The sequence below is a fragment of the Loxodonta africana genome, chromosome 8 (assembly GCF_030014295.1).
Source record: "Loxodonta africana isolate mLoxAfr1 chromosome 8, mLoxAfr1.hap2, whole genome shotgun sequence".
NCBI classification, from domain to species: Eukaryota; Metazoa; Chordata; class Mammalia; order Proboscidea; family Elephantidae; genus Loxodonta; species Loxodonta africana.
In genome coordinates, this window is record NC_087349.1 from 93,588,339 (window position 1) to 93,610,474 (window position 22,136).

The 22,136-nt window shown below is 39.9% G+C and overlaps 1 protein-coding gene across 1 annotated transcript in view; it reads left to right on the forward strand.

Annotated features, from left to right (window-relative positions):
- Positions 1 to 4,673: 4,673 nt before the first annotated feature.
- The window catches only part of AVL9 (AVL9 cell migration associated), a 59,197-nt gene continuing 41,734 nt past the window's right edge, over positions 4,674 to 22,136 (forward strand). The window contains exon 1 of the mRNA XM_003406980.4: positions 4,674 to 4,909. Coding sequence (XP_003407028.1) covers positions 4,817 to 4,909 — 93 coding nt within the window. The 5' untranslated portion in view covers positions 4,674 to 4,816. The remainder of the gene's footprint in view (positions 4,910 to 22,136) is intronic.

Genomic DNA, 22,136 nt, shown 5'->3' on the forward strand with positions numbered 1-22,136 from the left:
ACCAGACAAGGACACCCTTTATCAGCACTCTTATTCAACATTGTGCTGGAGGTCCTAGCCAGAGCAATTAGGCTAGATAAAGAAATTAAGAGCATCAAGATTGATAAGGAAGAAGTAAAAGTACCTCTATTTGCAGATGACATGATCTTATACACAGAAAACCCTTAAGAATCCTCAAGAAAACTACTGAAACTAATAGAAGTTTTGAGCAGAATATCAGGATACAAGATAAAGGTACAAAAATCAGTTGGATTCCTCTACACCAAAAAAACAACATCGAAGAGGAAATCACCAATCAATACCATTCACAGTAGCCCCCAAGAAGATAAAATACTTAGGAATATATCTTACCAGAGATGTAAAAGACTTATACACAGAAAACTACAAGACACTACTGCAAGAAACTAAAAAAGACATACATAAGTAGAAAAACATACCTTGCTCATGGATAGGAAGACTTAACATTGTAAAAATGTCTATTTTACCAAAAGCCATCTATAGATACAGTGCAATTCCGATCCAAATTCCAATGACATTTTTTAATGAGATGGAGAAACAAATCACCAACTTCATATGGAAGGGAAAGAGGCCCCGGATAAATAAGGCATTACTGAAAAAGAAGAACAAAGTGGGGGGCCTCACTCTACCTGATTTTGGAACCTATTATATCACCACAGTAGTCAAAACAGCCTGGTACTGGTACAACAACAGATACATGGACCAAGGGAACAGAATTGAGAATCTAGACATAAATCCATTCACATATGAGCAGCTAATATTTGGCAAAGGCCCAAAGTCAGTTAAATGGGGAAAAGACAGTCTTTTTATCAAATGGTGCTGTCATAACTGGATATCCATCTGCGAAAAAATGAAACAAGACCCAATGCACGAAAACTAACTGAAAATGGATCAAAGACCTAAATATGACATCTAAAATGATAAAGATCATGGAAGAAAAAATAGGGACAATGCTAGGAGCGCTAATACATGGCATAAACGGTATACAAAACATTACTAACAATCCAGAAGAGAAACTAGATAACTGGGAACTCCTAAAAATCAGGCACCTATGCTCATCCAAAGACTTCGCCAAAAGACTAAAAAAATTATCTGCAGAATGGGAGAAAGTTTTCAGCTATGACATCTCCAATCAGCGTCTGATCTCTAAAATCTACATGATACTGCAAAAACTCAACTACAAAAAGACAAATAACCCAATGAAAAAATGGGCAAAGGAAATGAAGAGACACTTCACTAAAGAAGACATTTCAGGTTGTTAAAAAAAAAAAAATTCTTTTTTAACAGATACATGAGAAAATCCTCACAATAATCAGCCATTAGAGAAATGCAAATCAAGGCTATAATAAGATTCTATCTCACTCCAACAAGGCTGGCATTAATCTAAAAAACACAAAATAATAAATGTTGGAGAGGTTGTGGAGAGACTGGAACACTGCTGGTGGGAATGTAAAATGGCACAACCACTTTGGAAATCAATTTGGCGCTTCCTTAAAAAGCTAGAAATAGAACTACCATATGATCCAGCCATCCCACTCCTTGGAATATATCCTAAAGAAATAAGAGCCTTGATACGAACAGATATATGCACACCCATGGTCATCGCAGCACTGTTTACAACAGCAAAAAGATGGAAGCAACCAAGGTGCCCATCAACGGATGAATGGATAAATAAATTATGGTATATTCACACGATGGAATATTACACATCAATAAGGAACAATGATGAGTCATGAAACATTTAATAACATGGAGGAATCTGGAAGGCATTATGCTGAGTGAAATTAGTCAGTTGCAAAAGGACAAATAAGACCACTATTATCAGAACTCAAGAAATAGTTTAAACAGAGAAGAGAACATTCTTTGATGCTTATGTGAAGGGGGAAGGAAGGAGGGAGGGAGAGGGTTTTTCACTAATTAGATAGTAGATAAGAACTATTTTAGGTGAAGGGGAAGACAATAGACAATACAGGAGAGATCCCCACAATTGGACTAAACCAAAAGCAAAGAAGTTTCCTGAATAAACCGAAGGCCAGTGTAGCAGGGGTGGGGGTTTGGCGACCATGGCTTCAGGGGACATCTAAGTCAATTGGCATAATAAAATCTATTAAGAAAACATTCTGCATCCCACTTTGGAGAGTAGCGTCTGGGGTCTTAAACTCTAGCAAGCAGCCATCTAAGATGCATCAATTGGTCTCAACCCACCTGGACCAAAGGAGAAGGAAGAACACCAAAGACACAGGCTAATTATGAGCCCAAGAGACAGAAAAGGCCACCTAAACCACAGACTACATCAGCCTGAGACCGGAAGAACTAGATGGTGCCTGGCTACAACTGATGACTGCCCTGACTGGGAACACAATAAAGAACCCCTGAGGGAGGAGGAAAGCAGGGGGATGAAGACCCCAAATTATCATATAAAGACCAGACTTAATGATCTGACTGAAGTAGAATGACCCCAGAGGTCATGGTCCCCAGACCTTCAGTTAGCCCAAGACAGGAACCATTCTTAAAGCTAACTCTTCAGACAGGGATTGGACTGGACTATGGGATATTCAATGATGCTGGTGAAGAATGAGCTTCTTGGATCAAGGAGACACATGAGACTATGTTGGCATCTCCTGTCTGAAGGGGAGATGAGAGGGGAGAGAGGGTCAGAAGCTGGCCAAATGGACACAAAAAGCGAGTGGAGGGAAGGAGTGTGCTATCTTATTGCAGGGAGAGCAATTAGGAGTATATAGCAAGGTGTTTATAAATTTTTGTATGAGAGTCCAACTTGATTTGTAAACATTCACTTAAAGCACAATAAAAATTCAAAAAAAAAAAAAAAGGAGTGCAGGGAGGAGAGTGGCCATCTAAGATACATCTGTGGGTCCCGTCTTGCCCAGAGCAAAGGAGAATGGAGAAGACCAAAGACACAAGGGAAAGAATAGTTCAAAGGACTAATGGATCACAACTACCACAACCTCCATCAGACTGAGCCCAAAACAACTAGATGGTGCCCGGTTACCACCACCATCTGCTCTGGCAGGGATCACAATAGAGGGTCCTGGACAGAGTGGGAGAAAATATAGAACAAAAATCAAATTCACAAAAAAAAAAAAAAAAACAGGCTTATGGTCTGACAGACTGGAGAAACCCTGAGAGTATGGCCCCCAACACTCTTTTAACTCAGTACTGAAGTCACTTCTGAGGTTCACCCTTCAGCCAAAGATTAGACAGGTCTATAGGGCCAACCATAGTGGTTAAGAGCTACGGCCGCTAACCGAAAGGTCAGCAGTTGGAATCCACCAGGCACTCCTTGGAAACCCTATGGGGCAGTTCTACTCTGTCCTATAGGGTCGCTATGAGTCCGAATCGACTGGACAGCAACGCATATGGGTATAAGGCCAACAATAACACACACGAGGGACATGCTTCATACTTCAATCATGTATATGAGATTAATGGGCACACCAAGCAAAGACGAGAAGGCAGGAAAACAAAACGAAACAAAAAACCAAACCGGTTCCATCGGCTCAATTCCGACTTATAGTCGACCCTATGGGACAGGGTAGAACTGCCCCATAGAGTTTGCAAGGAGCGCCTGGGGGATTCAAACTGCCAGCTTTTCGTTAGCAGCCATAGCACTTAACCACTTCCCCACCAGTGTTTCAGAGAATGCAGGAAGGGACAGACACATTGCAGGGCTGGCCACCAATATCACAAAACAATTCATGTACTGTTTAATGAGAAACTAATTTGCTATGTAAACTTTCACCTGAACCACAATTTAAAAAAAAATTCTTTGTTAAAAAAAAAAAAAGAGTGCGGGAGGAGAGACCCTAGGCCAGAAAGCGAGGCATATATAAGGTATGGCAGATATGGCAAGTACCCTGGGTGCCACTTTGAGGGGAGGGGGCGCCACTGGGAAGTTTCTATTAACCCAGTGCGACTCAACCTTCAAGTACAGCAGACACAGAGGCACGATGGGGCGGGGAGGAGGGAAGGGTGCACTTGCCCCCAGAGGCAAGACCAAGGGGGTGCCCAGGCATGGCGCGGAACAACATCCCAAGGTGCCACAAATACGACTGAGGCAGCCTGACAAAAGTGGGACAAGAAGGGGGAGAGCATTTGTGCTGACAAAGGCCGCTATCAGGGTGTATTCATCTTGAATTTTAGAGAGTGCCCCTCCTTTTCCTCCTTACCCTCACTAAGAGAGGAGCAATTTCAGTGCTTGCACAGGCACTATTTTCTGTAGATACACCTCTGAGAGAGGGGACGGAAAGAAGTGAAGGAATCCGACATTCTGAGATTACAGAAAGGATGTTAAAAAGGAAAACTGAGGAATGAGAAGAGGTGGAGACTTAAGAACTGCAAAGGAGAGGGCAGGCTTGAGATCCCATCGCGCGACAGGTAGAGCAGGAGGCCCGCCCCGCAGGCCCCGCCCCCGTCCCGTCAACGCCTCCGCCCCAGGCCCCGCCCCGACGCATCCCTCCGGGTCTGCCCCGCCCCTCCTCCGGGCCCCACCGCCCCGTCAGGTCCTGCTCCGCCCCGCGTCGCCGGCAGCGGCGGCCGCGTCTGGTGACAGCCCGGAAGCTGCGCAGGCGGATGAGGGAAGAGCGGCCGCGGCCCGAGGGGGCGGCGCGGAGCTGCGAGAGCTGCTGGGCTTCCTCCGGGCTCTGCGCGGCCCTCATGAGGCGCGCTCGCTGACACCTGAAGTGCGCCCGCTCTCGGTCCTCCTGGGGACCGCGGGGCCGTGCGGCCCGCCGCCTCTGGCGGTTGAAGTCGTCGTTGTGCGGGCCCGCAGCAGCCGACCATGGAGAAGGCCGGGCGGGACGGCGATGGCGCCCCGCGGGGGCCCGTGCTGCACATCGTGGTGGTCGGCTTTCACCATAAGAAGGGCTGCCAGGTGAGGAGGGTCCGCGCCGGCACCCGGCCGTTCGGGCGTTCGCCCCTGGCCCGGCACCCACGCCGCTCGGCCGCGCGCGGTCTCCCGTCCGCTCGTCCTCCATGCTCCCTGCGGCCTCGTCCCTTGAGTTTGACTCATCTCCCGCCGCTCTCACTCTCCCCACGCAGCCTGAAGCCCAGCTCCCACGACCCCTTCTTTCCTCTGCCCCTGAAAATGGTACTGTGAGCAGCAGAGGAGCTGATTTGGTATGTGTGGGCTGCTAGTTTTTTTTAAGTTCTCCTTTTTTTTTTTTTTTTTTTGGTGAAGTGGGAAAAAGGTATCGAAGATCGGCTCCACTCTTTTCCCCGTCGCTCTCTCCACTAGCTTTTCGGGTGTTCACTTGCAGTGGGAGCCTTTAGAAAAATTCAGCACTTGGATCCTGTTTTCAAGGCAGTGAGTCTTCAGGCTTCCATACAAATTCCTCAGCTTGGTTGAAGCACATGCCGTTGTTGTGGGGAGATCGACCCAACAAATGCCTTTATTTAATGGAAGTCCTAGAATCTGTCGTATGGATTTAGTGTTGTCGATTGACTCCGCCCCTTCCCCTCATGAAGGCTTAGTTTTGCTGTTTGATATGTTCCAGGTCTTCGATGGCACTGGGTTTTTTGGGGGTTATGTTCCAGGTCTTACCTTTGCCAAGAGATTGACCTGTCCAGATCAGTTGTAATAGGAGAACGTATATTTACTGAGCATAAACTCTACAGATAGGCATTTTTAAGGCTGTTTACTGATTCTTTAATTCAATATTTTAAATGGTGAACGAGAACAATGGAACATTTGCGATCTATGTATTGAAGGCAAGGGGACAAAATAGAAACGGAGTTATTTAATGGGAAAACAGTGACGTCATAATGTCTAGTAAACAGCAAATCCAAGTGCTTTTTACAAGTATTAGAAGTACCACTGGGTGATGCCGCGTTTGGTTTCTTTTCATTTCACAGAAAATGTAACACTTTAGGAGTATCTTATTGGCAAAATTTAAGTTCTTTAGAGGATGATAACAGAAAAGTGATGGAGTGAAAAGATGGTTGTGTTTGTGTTTTAAAGACTGCTTTACGTTAAAATACACTCCGCGTCTCTCAGGTAAAAATGTTACAGAAAGATACCAAGGAGGAAGTGGCATTACTCAGTGTGTTACTAAAAAAAACTACCTGGTATTGGTGGAATATACATTTTTTTTAATGTAGCCCCATTTTTAGAGGTAAGAGAAAAGATATTTGAGACTACCATGGAATGCAAACACTCCATCGTCATTAAATTTTTAATACTTTAAAACTTCTCATCTTTGAACTTAATAGTTATCTTATAACTTTCTTTGGATATGGGTGAGTTAATGAAACTTGAAGAAGGTAAAATGATATTGCTGAGGTCACACTGCAAAACAGTTCTGAAGTCAGCGTTAGAATTGCTTCTAGCACCATGTGTTCATTCTGCTTGGCCATATGGCATTTTAGGAGTCTTTCAGGGTAAATTAAGAAGTAGGAGCCCACTTCAGAACCAAACTGAATGGAATTTTGAAGGCAAGAAAGAAGAAAATATTTATATTGGTAGGAGATAGATTAAAATCTCTTGATTTTTGCTGTGTAAAGCTGAGATTAATTGTATATTATGCCTGTGTTATTGGGGAAAGTAAATAATGTTTCCAAAAAGGGAAAGTTATTTCTTTTATGAAATAAAATATAATGTTGCTTACGTTTTAAAGAAAACTGAAAAACAGATTATAAGAGGAAAGAGGCACTTTGGGTGAAGTAGCACCTTGGGTGCTATGGCATTTCTTTTGGGTTTGTCTGGCTTTGTTTCAGCACTGACTTAAAGGTGGCTGGTTTTGTAAAATGAGCACTGTGCCAGGAGTCAGGAGACCTGGACAGCATCCTGGCCTACTCCTCCCATGACCTCCAAAAAATTCAAATAGCTTAAATTTTCTTTACCTCACTTTCCTCTGCTAGATTAAGAATTTTAGACCTCGGAGGATTCCTTAGAGATCATCTACTCCAATTCCCTTACATTTAAAAAAAAAAAAAATTTTTTTTTTTTTACATTTACAGAAGAGTAAAATGAAACCCAGAAGAGTTATGACTTACATAGCTAGTTTGGTCTTCACATTGAAACCCAGATGTCCCAAGTCTGTATAACTACATCTCTTTTAATAGCGTTTTTAGGTGCAGACTGTTGGGAGAAAAGCAAAAAAATACCTTATAGGTTTTTTTTTTTTTTTTTTTGGTAATCCAAATAGTGCCTCATGGAGACAATGACAATTATTTTTTGAGTAAACATACTTGAGTGCTCACCTTGGTTACTGATAGAATAAAGAGAATGCAAGGGATTCTGTCACAATACAGTGAAAGATGAGAAACCCAGTATGGGTTGTTTTATCTCAGGTGCACAGAGTGGCTTGTTTTATTATTGCTAAGTGGAAGAAAGTGGCTTCTGTCATTAAAACCAACAAAACCAAACCCAGTGCTGTCGAGTGGATTCCAACTCAAAGCAACCCTATGAGCTTTTGTCATTACATCTACCTATTTTGTGTTGTAGCAGAAAATGAAGAGCTAAGAACCTGTCGTATTAGTTTCCTCAGGCTGCAGTAACAAAGTCCCATAAATTCAGTGGCTTAAAACAACAGAAATTCGTTCTCTCACAGTTCTGGAGGCTAGAAGTCCTAAATCAAGATGTTGACCAGTCCATCCTCTCTCTGATGGCTCTAAGGAAGAATCCTTCCTGGCCTTTTCTAGCTTCTGGTAGCCTCAGATGTTCCTTGGTTCCCAGCATCACTCCTGTCTCTGCCTCTATCTTCATATGGTCGTCCTCCCTCCTCGTCTTCTTACAAGGACACCAGGTCATTATGACCTCATCTTAACTAATTACATTTGCAAATAAGGTCACATTTTGAGGTTCCAGGAAGAACATGAATTTTGGGGGGACATTATCTAACCCAGTATAATTGTGCAGACTTGCACTTGTTTTGTAAATCAGTGTGATACAACTAATCAAAGTCACAATGCACAGTGAGTAAAAAGGGTCATTTTTAGATCTTTTAGAAAAAATTTTCATATAAATTGTACCTATCAGCCAAAGTTGTATATTTTGTACTTTTGCAAGAGTCAAACATTTATTTTAGTGAAACCATTACTATTTTTCAGGAAAATTTGGCTTACCAGTACTCTTCTGTTAATTCTCATTGTTCCTCTAATGGAGGTTGGTTGGATAGGTGACGCTAGGATTTCTGGACTCTAAAAGAGCGTTACAGTTAGGTGAATGGATAAGCTAAAAATGTTTATTGGAAACCCTCTGTGGTATTAGCCAGGTTGTGTCTAGGGAGTGCTAACACAACCGGTCCAGCCAGGTCCCAGAGCAAGCGAGTGAAGAAGTCTCACATGGGGTTGGTTGATGAAATTGACAGGTCAGTTCACTCAAAAACAATGGAAATTTTGCTGGAGGCATTTAACTGGGACAGGACGGTAAATGGATGTGCATTTGTATTGGAAAAAATGCTAAAATAATTTGACTGAATTTTTTTTACCCTACTTTTTCCCCCTTTCGTCTTTGCTTTTATAAAACATCAAGAACAATGTTGACTTTGATAGGGAAAGAGGATTATTATAGAAGCAAGTACACTAAAATTTCTAACATATGTTGCATTAGTTCTTAAAGGACGTTCTTTACTTCTGCAAATAAGTTTTTTTCCATGTACTAGAACTCTGCTTTCTTAGCCCCCCAAAACCAAATGTATTTCATAGTTTTGAAAGTGTGTGTATTACATGCAGTCTTGGACAGAATGACTTTTCTAGAGACTGTTCCTTTTAACTGGTAGGAATAGCAGGTGTTTCAGAGGCTCTTGTAAGATTTCCTCTAGGATGGATTATTCAGCTACCTCATTCCCCATTTTAAGATTTGATTTCCAGGTATAAAGGATTAAAAGTGCGCAGCTCATGCAGTTGTGACTCTGACCTCAAACAGTTTTAGCTTCCGTGAGGGTGCTTTGCTACACTGCGTTTCCAAGTGTTCAGAATTGCCGCTGGTCACTTGATCACCAAGTCTTTCCACGCACAGAGATTATTCATTGATGTGCCATCATAACAAAAATTCCCATAGATGGTAATAATTTGTAACTGTTAGATTCAGGGGAGCCAAAGTAAAACCTTTGTTTGAAAGTAATGCCTTCCAGTAGTCTGCCTGGTTAAACATGACAGCTTATTGTAGGGGAATGTACTAGATCTTTGCAGAATGTCTGGTGTTATAAAGGTGCTCTTTGGTGCTATGGTAAAGCAGTTTTTTCACATGGACCGCAGGTGAAAGCAGTCTTCTAATCCAGCTGTGTTGAAGACAGACTAGACATATGGAAGGTACTCGTTCGTTTTCTTTCTTACATTTTTTTCTACCATTGAAGTCTTCAGGTATATTTTAAAGGAAAAAATGCTTTTATTTAAATTAAAATGAACATCTGTTAACTTTATCACTTGATCATCCTACTATTGTAGGAGTGCATGTTTCTGTAGAAAACGTGTTAGCTGTGGTGATTATTCTAGTTTATTGATATACTTAACATTTAGAACATTTTAAGTGATTTTAAGTACTACCGTGACATTTAAAATAGTTTCGAAAACTGATTAAATATAAAATATTTATCCATTCCAACTCTTTAACTGAGAAAAAAAATTTTTTTTTTTCTTTTTAATTTGGCACTTAACAAAGGATTCTCTTCCTTAGAACCTTAACCTGAAATTAGATTCTTTGACATGAAACAATTTACGGACACCTTCTGTATAGTAAGTTTGCTTGTTATGGATCATATGGTCCAGAGTTTTGTTTGATCCACATTTGCTTTGTAGCAGAAAATATATGAACTGTATTTGGCAAGTTAGCATACTGTTTTGCTACATAATATAATCAAGTATATCAAATAAACTCGTTGGTTCTTTAATAGGTAGATTGAACTTTTTTAAACAATTTAATAGGGAATAGTTATTTTCCAAAGTGATGTCATGAAAAAGTTGGAATTTCGTGATTGTGCCCACTTTTCTGATAGAGTTCATGGTTTTGTACACACAGCTAGCAGTTGTAATTCTTGAATAGACTGGTTTTACTGGACTGTGCTTCTTAGAAAAAGCAGAATTATGGAAGAACTAGGACTAATGTTTACGCTGGAATAAAAGTAGCTAGAAGCAGTGAAGAGAGAGGCGTATTTTCCTGGTGGTCTGAGTGGACTGCTCACAGGAAAATCTGCAAGGGTAGCAGAATGTTGCGTTGCAAATTCAGGGGCGGTTTGAGGCGATTATCAGAGTTTGGTTTGTGTTAAGGTGAGATCAACCGACTCAAGCCCTGACCCATTTAGGTTTGGTGACAGATGACCAGCTGACAAGCATGTTGTTTTGGCATCTGCTACTGACGGAATTTTGTAGTGACAGTGATAAAACATTCAGAGGTGGCATTTGTGACTCCTGTTGTGTGTGTAGTAGGCCTTTGGGACAGAAGAACAAAATTTCGGAGGGTTAGAGTTTAGGGAAGGAGCCCTGGTGGCGTAAACAGGTAAGAGAAAAGGTTGGTGGTTCAAACCCATCCAGCGGCTCTGTGGGAGGAAGACCAGCCCATTTGCTGCCGTGAAGATTTTTGTTGTTGTGCCATCAAGTCGATTCTGACTGCTGGCGACTCTGTGTGACAGAGTAGAACTGCCTCATAGGGTTTCCTAGGCTGTAATCTTTATGGGAGCAGATCACCAGGTCTTTTCTCCTGGGAAACTGTTAATGGGTTCAAACCGCTGGCCTTTCGGTTAGCGGCTGAGGGCTTAACCATTGCACCACCGGGGCTTCTCTTTCAGTAAAGATTATAACCAAGAAAACCCTATGGGGTAGTTCTGCTCTGTCACATGGGGTTGCTATGAATTGAAAATGGCTCAATGGCACCCAACAACAACAGAGTTTAGGGAAGAATAATATTATCTAAAGATTCTTTTTTTTAGCTACTAGCTTTAAGGAGCTATGGTGGCAATGATTAAGCGTTCGACTGCCAGCTGAAAAGTCAGGGGACTTGGAACCCACTCAGCAGCTCAGCTGGAGAAAGACTTGGTGATCTGCTTCTTTAAAGATTATAGCCTAGGAAACCCTGTGGGGCAGTCCTTCCCTGTTGCATGGGGTTACGGTGAGTAGAAGTCAACTTGCCAGCACCTAACAACAGCTTTTAACAACAGCTTTAGAGAAACTTTATCCTGAAACAAGATTGCATTTTCTGGCTGTCCATAGTACGTTTATTTCTTGAGCTTTAATATTTTGGTGATAGCCTTTTTCTGATTTAGGCCGTGCTTTTTTGTATATGCTGAAATGGTGATCTCTGATTTTGTAGAGCAGCAACATCAACACTTAGAACAGTGGTATAGTTTTTATTCAGGCCTAGCATCACCTCAGCAGAGTGTCAACCTGTATAATGGAAATTTAGAAATATCAGGACAATTCCTTTGTCCTGTTAAGATTCCTCCCAGCTAGCTAGGATATATCTGATTTTCTTCCTTTGATTTAAGTCTTTGATCCGTAGTAAAATGCTTTTACACCCCAGTTAACCTTCTCCTTCATGTTATTAATGTCGTTAAGATCCTTTACCGAGCACAGCTTTCGCTAGACAGGAGAAGACCACAGAAGGGCCCTGACCTACTAGAGATGAACACTATGAGAGGCATATGAAGGCATATAGAGAGAGGTGTCTTTACCTACTTAATAATTTTGAGTAAAACTGGCACTATTATGTTAATATTCTTCAGTTAAGATGCTGTCAGAATTGGTCGACGTTAACCTTTTCAAGAGGTAGCATATGATCAAGAACCAGTGGAATTGAAGGAAGAAATCCAAGCTGTACTGAAGGCATTGGCAAAAAACAAGGCTCCAGGAATTCATGAAATACTAATTGAGTTGTTTTAGCAAACAATTGTTAACGCTGGAAGCGCTCACTCATTTTTGCCCAGAAGTTTGGAAGACAATTGCCTGGTTAACTGACTTGAAAAGGTCCATGTTTGTGCCCATTCCAAAGAAAGGTGAGTCAATGGAATGCAGAAATTAGTAAACAGTTATCATTAATATCATATGCAAGTAAGTTTTGCTGAAGATAATTCAAAAATGGTTGTAACAGTGCATTGACAGGGAACTGCTAGAAATTCAAGCCGGATTCAGAAGAGGACATGGAACGAGGGATATCATTGCTAACGTCAAAGGGATCTTGGCTAAAAACAGAATGCCAGACAGATGTTTACTTGTGTATTATTGACTGTGAAAAGGCATTTGACTGTGTGGATCATAACAAATTATGGAAACATTGTGACAAATGGGAATTCCAGAACACTTAATTGTGTTCATGAGGAACCTGTGCATAGGTGAAGAGGAGGTCCTGTGAGGTTACTGTGTGGTCTAAAATCAGGAAGGGTATCCATCAGGGTTGTATCCTCTCACCATACTTTTTCAATCAGTATGCTGAGCAAATAATCCAAGAAATTGAACTGTATGAAGAAGAATGCAGCATCAGGATTGGAGAAAGACTCATTAACAACTTGTAATATGCAGATGACACAACCTTGCTTGCTGAAAGTGAAGAGGACTTGAAGTACTCACTGACAAAGATCAAAGACTACAGCCTTCAGTAAGGATTGTCCCTCAACATAAAACAAAAATCCTCACAACTGGACTAATAAGCAACATCATAATAAATGGAGAAAATATTGACATTGTCAAGGATTTCATTTTACTTGGACCTATAATCAATGCCCTTGGAAGTAGCAGTCAGGAAATCAAACAATGTATTAGACAAATCTGCTCAAAAGACCTCTTTAAAGTGTTAAAAGTCAAAGGTGTCACTTTGAGGACTGAGGTGCGCCTGACCCAAGCTGTGGTATTTTCAGTTGCTAATGCATTTTTTTTTTAATGCATGCAAAAGTTGGACAGTAAATAAGGAAGACCAAAGAATTAATGCCTTTGAATTATGGTATTGGCGAAGAATGTTGAGTACACTATGGACTGCCAGAAGAATAAACAAGTCTGTCTTAGAAGTAGTATAAAAAAAAAAAAGTAGTAGTATAGTCAGAATGGTCCTTAGAAGCGAGGATTATAAGACTTCATCTCTTGTACTTAGGACATGTTATCAGGAGGAACCATCTTGGAGAAGGACATCATGCTTGGTAAAATGAGGGTCAGCAAAAAAGAGGAAGACCCTCAACAAGATGGATTAACACAATAGCTGCAGCAGTGGGCTCAAACATAGCAATGATTGTGAGGATGGCACAGGATCAAGTGGTGTTTCCTTTTGTACATGGGGTCACTATGAGTTGGAACCGACTTAATGACACCCTAACCGCAACAATATGCTGTCAGATTAATAACTCCATTTCTCTCTAGGATATTTTGAGAGGATGTTACATAAAGATATTTTTAGCAATTTTTAAAATTACATTCCAGCTATCTTAAAGTTAAAAATGACATTTTTTATGTTCAGAAGTAATATGTGCTCGCCATAGTAGAAAGGAGCTCTGGTGGTATAGTGGTTAAGAACTCAGCTGCTAATCAAAAGGTCAGCAGTTCACATCTACCAGCTTGTTCCTTGGAAACCCTAGGGGGCATTTCTACTCTGCCTGTAGGGTCGCTATGAGTCGGAACTGACTCAACAGCAACAGGTTTGAAAAAATGAGAAAATATAGACAAGCAAAAAAAAAAAAAAGAACACTTGTAATCTTGTGCTCTAGAGAATTCTGTTCCTAACACCTCGATATGAATATTCCTCCAGTTGTTTTTATTTGAACATGAATAAAATTCTTTCAAAAATATATCATACTGTAATTAAGTTTTATGACCTGCCTTTTTCTCAGTAACAAAGTTGTTGCTGTTGGTTGCCGTGGAGTCAATTCATGGAGACGCCACGTAGCAATATACCATTAATATCTTTTCATATTAATAAATGTTAAGTTGCAACATTTAAAAATTACTAAATAGTATTCTGTCTTATACTTTTAACTGGTCACAGTTTTAGACACTTAGGTGGCATTCCGGTTTTTCACTAATTTTGCACAGCGCTGCAAAGAACATCCTTGGCTAATTGTACCCTTTTTTCTTCAAGGCGGAGACTTCATTTTAATCTTTTTTTTTTTTTTTTAACGGAGGTCTTCTTTTAATGGATTTTGAAACAATATATCGAACACAATTTTAGTCTGGATGACCCTGTCTTCATAATAAGTATCACTCATTGTAATGTGACATTCTCAGATTATTTTAGCATACAGAGTGTTTTGCACATGCCTCTGTCTCAGCTGGGCCAGTCAGAGTAGAGGGAGGTGACAGAGATATTGGCAGTTACTTCTCAATGTTGACAGTATACATAGATTTTCCCCCCTGCTTTCTCATTTGTTGCTTCTTCTCTTCCAGGGACTGGGAGACCACACATACTGAATCTATTAGAACTGTGTATGAAATAAAATGACTCAGTCATAGGTTTTGAAAGGATACCTAAAGCCTTCTCCTTAGTATACCATAGGGAGCTTTATGATGGCAGGATAGGCGGATAGATGCTTTTGTTGCATGTTTCTGTTCCGTGGCAGTGTAGTAGGTAATTTAAGTTGTCAGAAGTCTGACTGCTAAATAAGCTATGCTCTGGTATCCATTTCGAGTTGAGATATGTCCTTCTGTACTTGTGTTTTCTTCATATCATTGATACTCGTTGTCACAAAGTATGTTATGTATTCATATATGTGGATTACTACAGGGTTGCTAATAAAATCTATTCCTGCCCCCATGGCCTTCACTGGTGATATTAGTAATTTTGATTCCACTTGGTATATCTTCAGAAATTGGAAGATCTTTTTTGCCACATGAAAGTTCATTATTGAAATGTTAAAAATAAATTGATGTATAAAAGATTGCTAGGGTAAAGTTTATGAGTCAGAATTGACTTGATGGCATTGGGTTTTTTTTTTTTTTTTTAGGGTGAAGTTTATTAAAATGATTTAAGTAGTTTGTTAGGAAGTTTCTCATGTTTTTTCCTGCAAGAAAAATTTTTTGTAACTTTGATATTATCTTCACACGTATTTTCCATAACCTAGAGATAAGTAACATTCAGAAAACCACTCTGGTGTGTATCTTTGTCATTCCCCCTACATTTTGTACTAATCCTCATCCTCTCTCTCCTAACTTTATATATATCCTTAAGATCCGTTTGTACTCTCAGCTCATATAAATTTTCTTGTACCACTGTCTACTTGATCAACAGCAGATTATATCTGAGAATCAGGAGTTTCAGCTTGGCTCCGATAGTTACTGGTTGTGTAACCTGGGGCAAGTTGGCCAATGGTTATAGACTTCAGTTTCTTCATCTGTAAAATGAGGGTTTTAGAATAGATACGGTTCCGGGGGGGAACCTTCCCTTCCAGGATTTGAAGGTGAAATCACCAATCATTTACTGCATATCCATAGAGGCTACATTCAGAAACATGCCCTTCAGTTTAAGGACCGGCAGAACCAATTTCTGGTGATTGAAATCTACAGAGCATGAAAGAACTTTGTGGGATGATGGAAATGTTCCTTATCTTGATGGGGTGGTGGCCACGTGGATATATAAATGGTCAAAACCCATGAGCTCTGTACATGTAAGATCTTCACGTTTTATACTTTGTAGTTATATCTCAAATCTAAATAACATAAAAGTTGGGGGAAAAAAACCTTTTATTCCATAGCAAATCACAAATAAAACCCTTCATCCTTAAAGAATTTTAAATAGCTTTTTCCAAAACTCTTTCATTCGTGATTTTCTTTCTTAATCTTTAAGCCCGTTATACTTGAGCAAGGAATTGGCAACAATTCTCCATTTGCCTTTTTTAAATTTTGAGACTTGCAAGCGTATAAAAACCAAACCAAACCCAGTGCCGTCGAGTTGATTCCGACTCATAAAAAAAAAAAAGTGACCCTAATTTAGAAAAAAACAATAATTCAAATTAACAATGGCTCTGATCGTTTCTTATGATCTTATGATCATCACGTATTGTTCTAAATAAGCATGGTGTTGTGAATTGAATTGTGTTCACCCAAAATATCTGTCATCTTGTTGTGATTCCCAGTACTGTATGATTGTCCACCATTTTGTTACCTGATACTATTTTCCTATGTGTTGTAAATCCTGTCTCTATGATGTTAATGAGATGGGATTAGTGGCAGTTATGTCAGTGAGGCAAGAGTCAATCTACAAGATTAGATTGTGTCTTAAGCCAATCTCTTTTGAGATACAAAAAAGAGAAAAGTGAGCAGAGAGACAGGGGGACCTCGTACCACCGAGAAAACAGCACCAGGAGCAGAGTGCATCCTTTGGACCTGGGGTCCCTGTGCTGAGAACCTCCTCGACCAGGGGAAGATTGAGGACAAGGACCTTCCTCCAGAGCCAACAGAGAGACAAAGCCTTACCCTGAAGCTGACACCCTGAGTTTGGACTTCTGGCCTGCTAGACTGTGAGAAAATTAATTTCTCTTTGTTAAAGCCATCCACTCGTGGCATTATAGCAGCACTAGATACCTAAGACACATGGTATCTTTGGAGGCATAAAAGCCACAGTTTAGTATGGAAACCCAGACCTCTCTTGGATGCTTATGTAACTTATGCACTGAGAGCATAAATTTCCTTAAGTAAAGTGGTTTTCTTCACTTTGAAAACAAGTTATAGTGAAGATTCTAAACTCCAAAAAGTATACCCTAAGTATGATTCCTGCTTGTTGTGAACTATTTAAAAACTATTTGTGGGAGCTTGTATGAATATAAAGTTTTAGACACCGTGCAATTCATCATTGTTTTATGAAGATATTATTAATAGTGGCCATTTATTGAATGTTTACTGTATACTAAGCATTGTGTTAGATGTGTTTATTATCTCATTTGTTCCTCCTAACAAACCCCAATTATTATATTAGCACATTTTTATGAATGAGGAAGTTGAGGTTTAGAGATGATCAGTGACTTGGTTGCTCAAAGTCACATAGCTAATTAAGTTGCAAGCTGGGACTGGAACTTAGTGCCTATCCATTTTCAAAGGCCCATGCATTTAAAAAACTTGGTCTTTGTGTTGATTTTTTTACATATGTTATTTTCTTAAATGGAACAATTATGAAAATTGAACTTATGAATAATAATACACCAATCTTAAGGGTGCAGCTCAGTAAGTTTTCACATAAGTGTACATCCATGTGAACATCACCCAGGTCAGGATATAGAACAATTCCAGCTCTTTAGAAGGTTCTCACATGTACCTCATCTCAGTCAGTACCCACCCAGGGTGACCACTGTTCTTCCCCGTGTCACCACAGACTAGTGTTGTCTCTTGTGTCTGACTTCTTTCACTCATTGTAATGTCTGAGATTCATCTTGTCACTTATATCAGTAGTTCTCTATAGTATTACGTTGTATGAATATACTGTGATTTATTTATCCATTTTGCTGCTAAAGGACATGTGATTGGTTTCCAGTTTGGGGCTATTATAAATAAAGCAAAAAGCATTTTCTTTTAGAAGTTTGTTATTTGTTTTATTGAGTTTGTTTAAATCTATGAAAGTTAGGCTTTTCCCGTGTAGTTACACACATTTGTGCTGCATGACTAAAATGGAACCAGGATAATATAGGAGCTCTAGGTTTCTCGAACAAAAGATTCTAGTTAAGTCAAATACATTTAAGATCCTTCATGACAGTTTTTCACCGTTAATTAGGAGCTCATAATTAATATACACATTTGCAGCTGTTTAGCTTTATATAAAGTAACTCTCCAAAACTAATCTGATATTACTGGAAAGGAAATGAGACTATCGTTTTTGTCTCAGACACTTAAAAATCAAACTGCATTAAATCCGTATCTGATTATGTAACTTATAGATCTACAGCTACTGATATTTTCAACGAATGCCAAATCCTTAAAATGGAGTCGTTTTATTTGCATATCAGGTATGTTTGTGTCATTAACATTAATGGAAAAACAAGTGTATATACTTTGCAAAGTTTAACTAATAGACACTAGCAGGTTGACAGTGTGAGTCTATAGGTGAGAAATTATGTAATAAAAATAATCGGAATTTATTCATAATCAGTCACTTCCATAACCCAGTATTATTTGATTAATAAAACTTGCTGCCCAAATCAGGCATCTGGTGTACACTTCTACTGCTACTCAATTTGTAGTACTGCTCCCCATCCAGCTTCTCCACCATTACTAACATAGAAAATTGTTGCAAAGTAGGGGCAAGCATTTGCAAAAACAAAGAAAAAAAAATCCAGGTGTATTATAAACAGGAATGTGTGCGATGGGATTTCTTCCCCAAACAATGGATGGTATTAAAGGAAGAAGTCCAAGCTGCACTGAAGGCATTGGTGAAAAACAAGGCACCAGGAATTGATGAAATACCAATTGAGATGTTTCCACAAACAGATGTGACACTGGAGTTGCTCATCTATGCCAAGAAATTTGGGAGACAGCTACCTGGCCATCCCACTGGAAGAGATCTGTATGTGCCCGTCCCAAAGAAAGGTGATCCAAGAGGATGTGGAGATTATCGAACAATATCATTAATCTCACACACAAATAAAATTTTCCTGAAGATAATTGAAAAACAGTTGCAGCAGTACATTAATAGGAACTGCCAGAAATTCAAGCCGGATTCAGAAGAGGACGTGAAACAAGGGATATCATTATTGATGTCAGATGGATCTTGGTGAAAAACAGAGAATGCCAGAAGGATGTTTACCTGTGTTGTAGTGACTATGCAAAGGCATTCAGCTGTGTGGATTATAACAAATTATGGATAACACTGCAAAGAATGGGAGTTCCAGACAATAGTGCTCACCCAGAGCCTGTACATAGGCCAAGAGGCAGCCGTTCAAATAGAACAAGGGGATATCGTGTGGTCTAAACTCAGGAAGGGTATGCATTAGGCTTGTATCCTTTCACGATAACTATTCAGTCTTCTAGAACCTGAGTTATAGTCTGAGAAGCTGGACTATATGTACAACAGAGCATCAGGATTGGAAGAAGATTCATTAACCTGCGATACTGCAGATAACACAGCCTTGCTTGCTGAAAGTGAAGAGGTCTTGAAGCACGTACTGATGAAGATCAAAGACTACAGCCTTCAGTATGGATTACACTTCAACATAAAGAAAAACAAAAATCCTCACAACTGGACCAATAAGCAACATCATGAAAAGTGAAGAAAATATTGAAGTTGCCAAGGATTTCATTTTACTTGGATCTATAATCAACACCCATGGAAGAAGCAGCAGTCAAGAAATCAACAAATGACGTATTACGTTAGGCAAATCTGCTGCGAAAGACCCCTTTAAAGTGTTAAAAGGCAAAGATGTCACTTTGAGGATTGAGGTGCACCTGACCCAAGCCATGGTATTTTCAGTTGCCTCATATGCATGGGAAAGCTGGACAATAAATAAGGAAGACAAAAGAAGAATTGAACTTTGAATATGCCATGGACTGCCAGATGAACGAACAAATCTGCCTTGGAAGAAATACAGCCAGATGTTCCTTTGAAAAGAAGATGGCGTACTTTAAACGTGTTTTCAGGAGGGACCAGTCCCTGGAGAAGGACATCATGTTTGGTAAAGTGGAGGATCATGGAAAAAAAGACTATTAATGAGAAACATTGACATAGTGGCTGCAACAATGGGCTCAAACATAGCAATGATTGTGAGGATGGCACAGGACTGGGCAGTGTTTTATTTTGTGGTACATAGGGCCACTGTAAGTCAGAATCAACAGCATTTAGCAATAACAGCATTAATGTTGATGAATACTTAGTAGAGTTTCTCCATTTCACTATTCGTGTTCAGTTAGTAAAGAGTTTTTCTTCCTAGAAGAAATACATATTTAAAAGAATGATTCTATAAAGTTCTACTTTAATTGGCTGTGAATGCATACAGTTCCATGCTAGTGAATATGTATACTTGTTGTGATATGGTGAATGTATTTTGCATATGGGAAGAATATAAATTTTGGGAGGCCACAAGGTAGAATGTTGTCCATTAATTGTATCCCCCTGCAGACTTTACGACACCTAACAGCAACAACGGAAACCCTGGTGGTGTAGTGGTTAAGAGCTACAGTTGCTGACCAAAAGGTCGGTAGTTTGAATCCACCAGGCACCCCATGGAAACTCTATGGGGCAGGTCTACTCTGTCCTATAGGGTCACTGTGAGCAGTGGGTTTAACAGCAACAGCAACCCCCAAGTTATGTGTTGGAATGCTAACACCTGTACCTGTGGATGTAGTCCTGTTCGTGAATAGAATTTTCTTTGTTATGTCAGTGAGCCATGCCAGTGTCAGTGTGTCCTAAACCTGGTCACTTCTGAGTGATAAAAACAGCAGATTAGATACCAAACCCCAAAACCAAGCCCACTGTCATCAATTCGTTCTGACCCAGTGACCCCAAAGGGTTTCCAGTGCTGTAATCTTTGCGGAAGCAGACTGCCACATCTTTGTCTGATTAGATGAAGTAAGCAAAATAGTGGAAAGATAGGTACCACAGGAGGAACCAAAAAGGACTGCGGGGGCTACAGAAGCTGAAAGCGACAAGGGTTTTCTCACAAAGCCGTCAGCTCTCCCCTAGGCTAGTGTCCTGGATTCTCTGAGCTGTGAGAAAATAAATTGTTCTTTGAAGCCGCTTGTGATATGTCTGATGCAGCAGCACTAGAAAGCTGGGACATGTGTAAAAGTCCAGCGGTTTAAAAGCAGAAAAACAAAATGCTGATGTCTTTAATTTTTTTTTTTTTTTTTTTTTTTATTTTAGTGCATCGGGTACCTTTAGTATGAAAATCAGCTTCCTTCATATTGGATTGACACCAGCAAAATGTCATGTTTTTCTGTGTAAAGGAATCTTGATATAATTCTGGATCACTGTAGTGGAATTCACAACTATGTAAAAAGTAAATTTTTCTTAAGTCAGGCTTGAAAGTCAAAAGAACAAATACTGTATGGTTTACAAATACTAGAGGAAGAAATGCATAGACAAGTTTATCAGTGGTCACTAGGGCGTGGGGAGGCGGGAAACGGGGAGTTACGGCTTCAGGGTACTGGATGTCTATGGGGGGTGATAAAATATTTTTTTGGAAATGGGTAGTGGTGACTGGAAATGGATAGTGGTGACGGTGGCACACGTGGTGAATGTGATTAATGTCACTGACTTGTGCACTTTAAAACTGGTTACAACAGCAGAATTGTTGGGATATGTATTTACCATGATAAAAAGAGTGAATTTATGCAATTAAACAAAATACACATCATCTGTCTTCCTGTTCATAATCCAAACACCTCATCTTAAAAATATATATATATATATGGAATAGTAAGATATCTCCTTAATTCTTAAAAAAAAAGAAAAGAACAGCCTTTTATTCGCTTACATATATAAAAGCAGATGCTTTAAACTAAAATATTTGTTTCCATTTAACTTAAAAAAACTTGTTACTTGGTAGTAAATCTCAATAATGCCGTTTTGCTTTTACAGTACTGTATGCACTTTATTTCTCTGGGCATCTAGTATGCAGTGAAACTATAAAATAACATGTGATGCTGAGGAAGAGAAGTGTTAATTAAACACAAGCAGTTTCAAAAATAAGTAGGCAACAAATATGGTCATTTGCTGCCAAGGAGGTAAGAGTGGAGAGAAAGAGTGCCGAGTCTTTTGTAGTATTGACTCTTCACAGGATTTGGGAGGGAAAACATAACTGAGAGAAAATGTAAGTTGGCTAACTCCAGAGGTTATTTTGTTGTTGTTGTTGTTTGTTTTTTAAGCAAAAAGTATGACAGCCTTGACTTTGGTGCTAAAACTTTATGACCTCGAGAAAACAAGTACTCTGTGCTGCTGAATGACGGGGGAAAAAATCCATCAGTGCCTAGAAAGGGAGCAAAGAAGCAGAGCAGCTGGCCCAGAATTCACTGGGAAACACTGTCCTCCCCTCAGTAAGCCACGGTGTACCCGTATCCATGGGGTCCATGGGTGTGTTTAAATTGTGTGCTAGTGGTTTAGCACTTCTCTTCTGTTGTATGGTTCTCTGACAGCAGAATGGACGTTGCATTGTTAAAAAGTGATCAAAGGGTACTTCTGAAGCATGCAAAGTTCACACTAGGATATTTTTTGTTTTGTTTTGTTTTTGGTCGTTTTTTGTTTTCCACCCCCCCCCCCCCCCCCAGCTTTT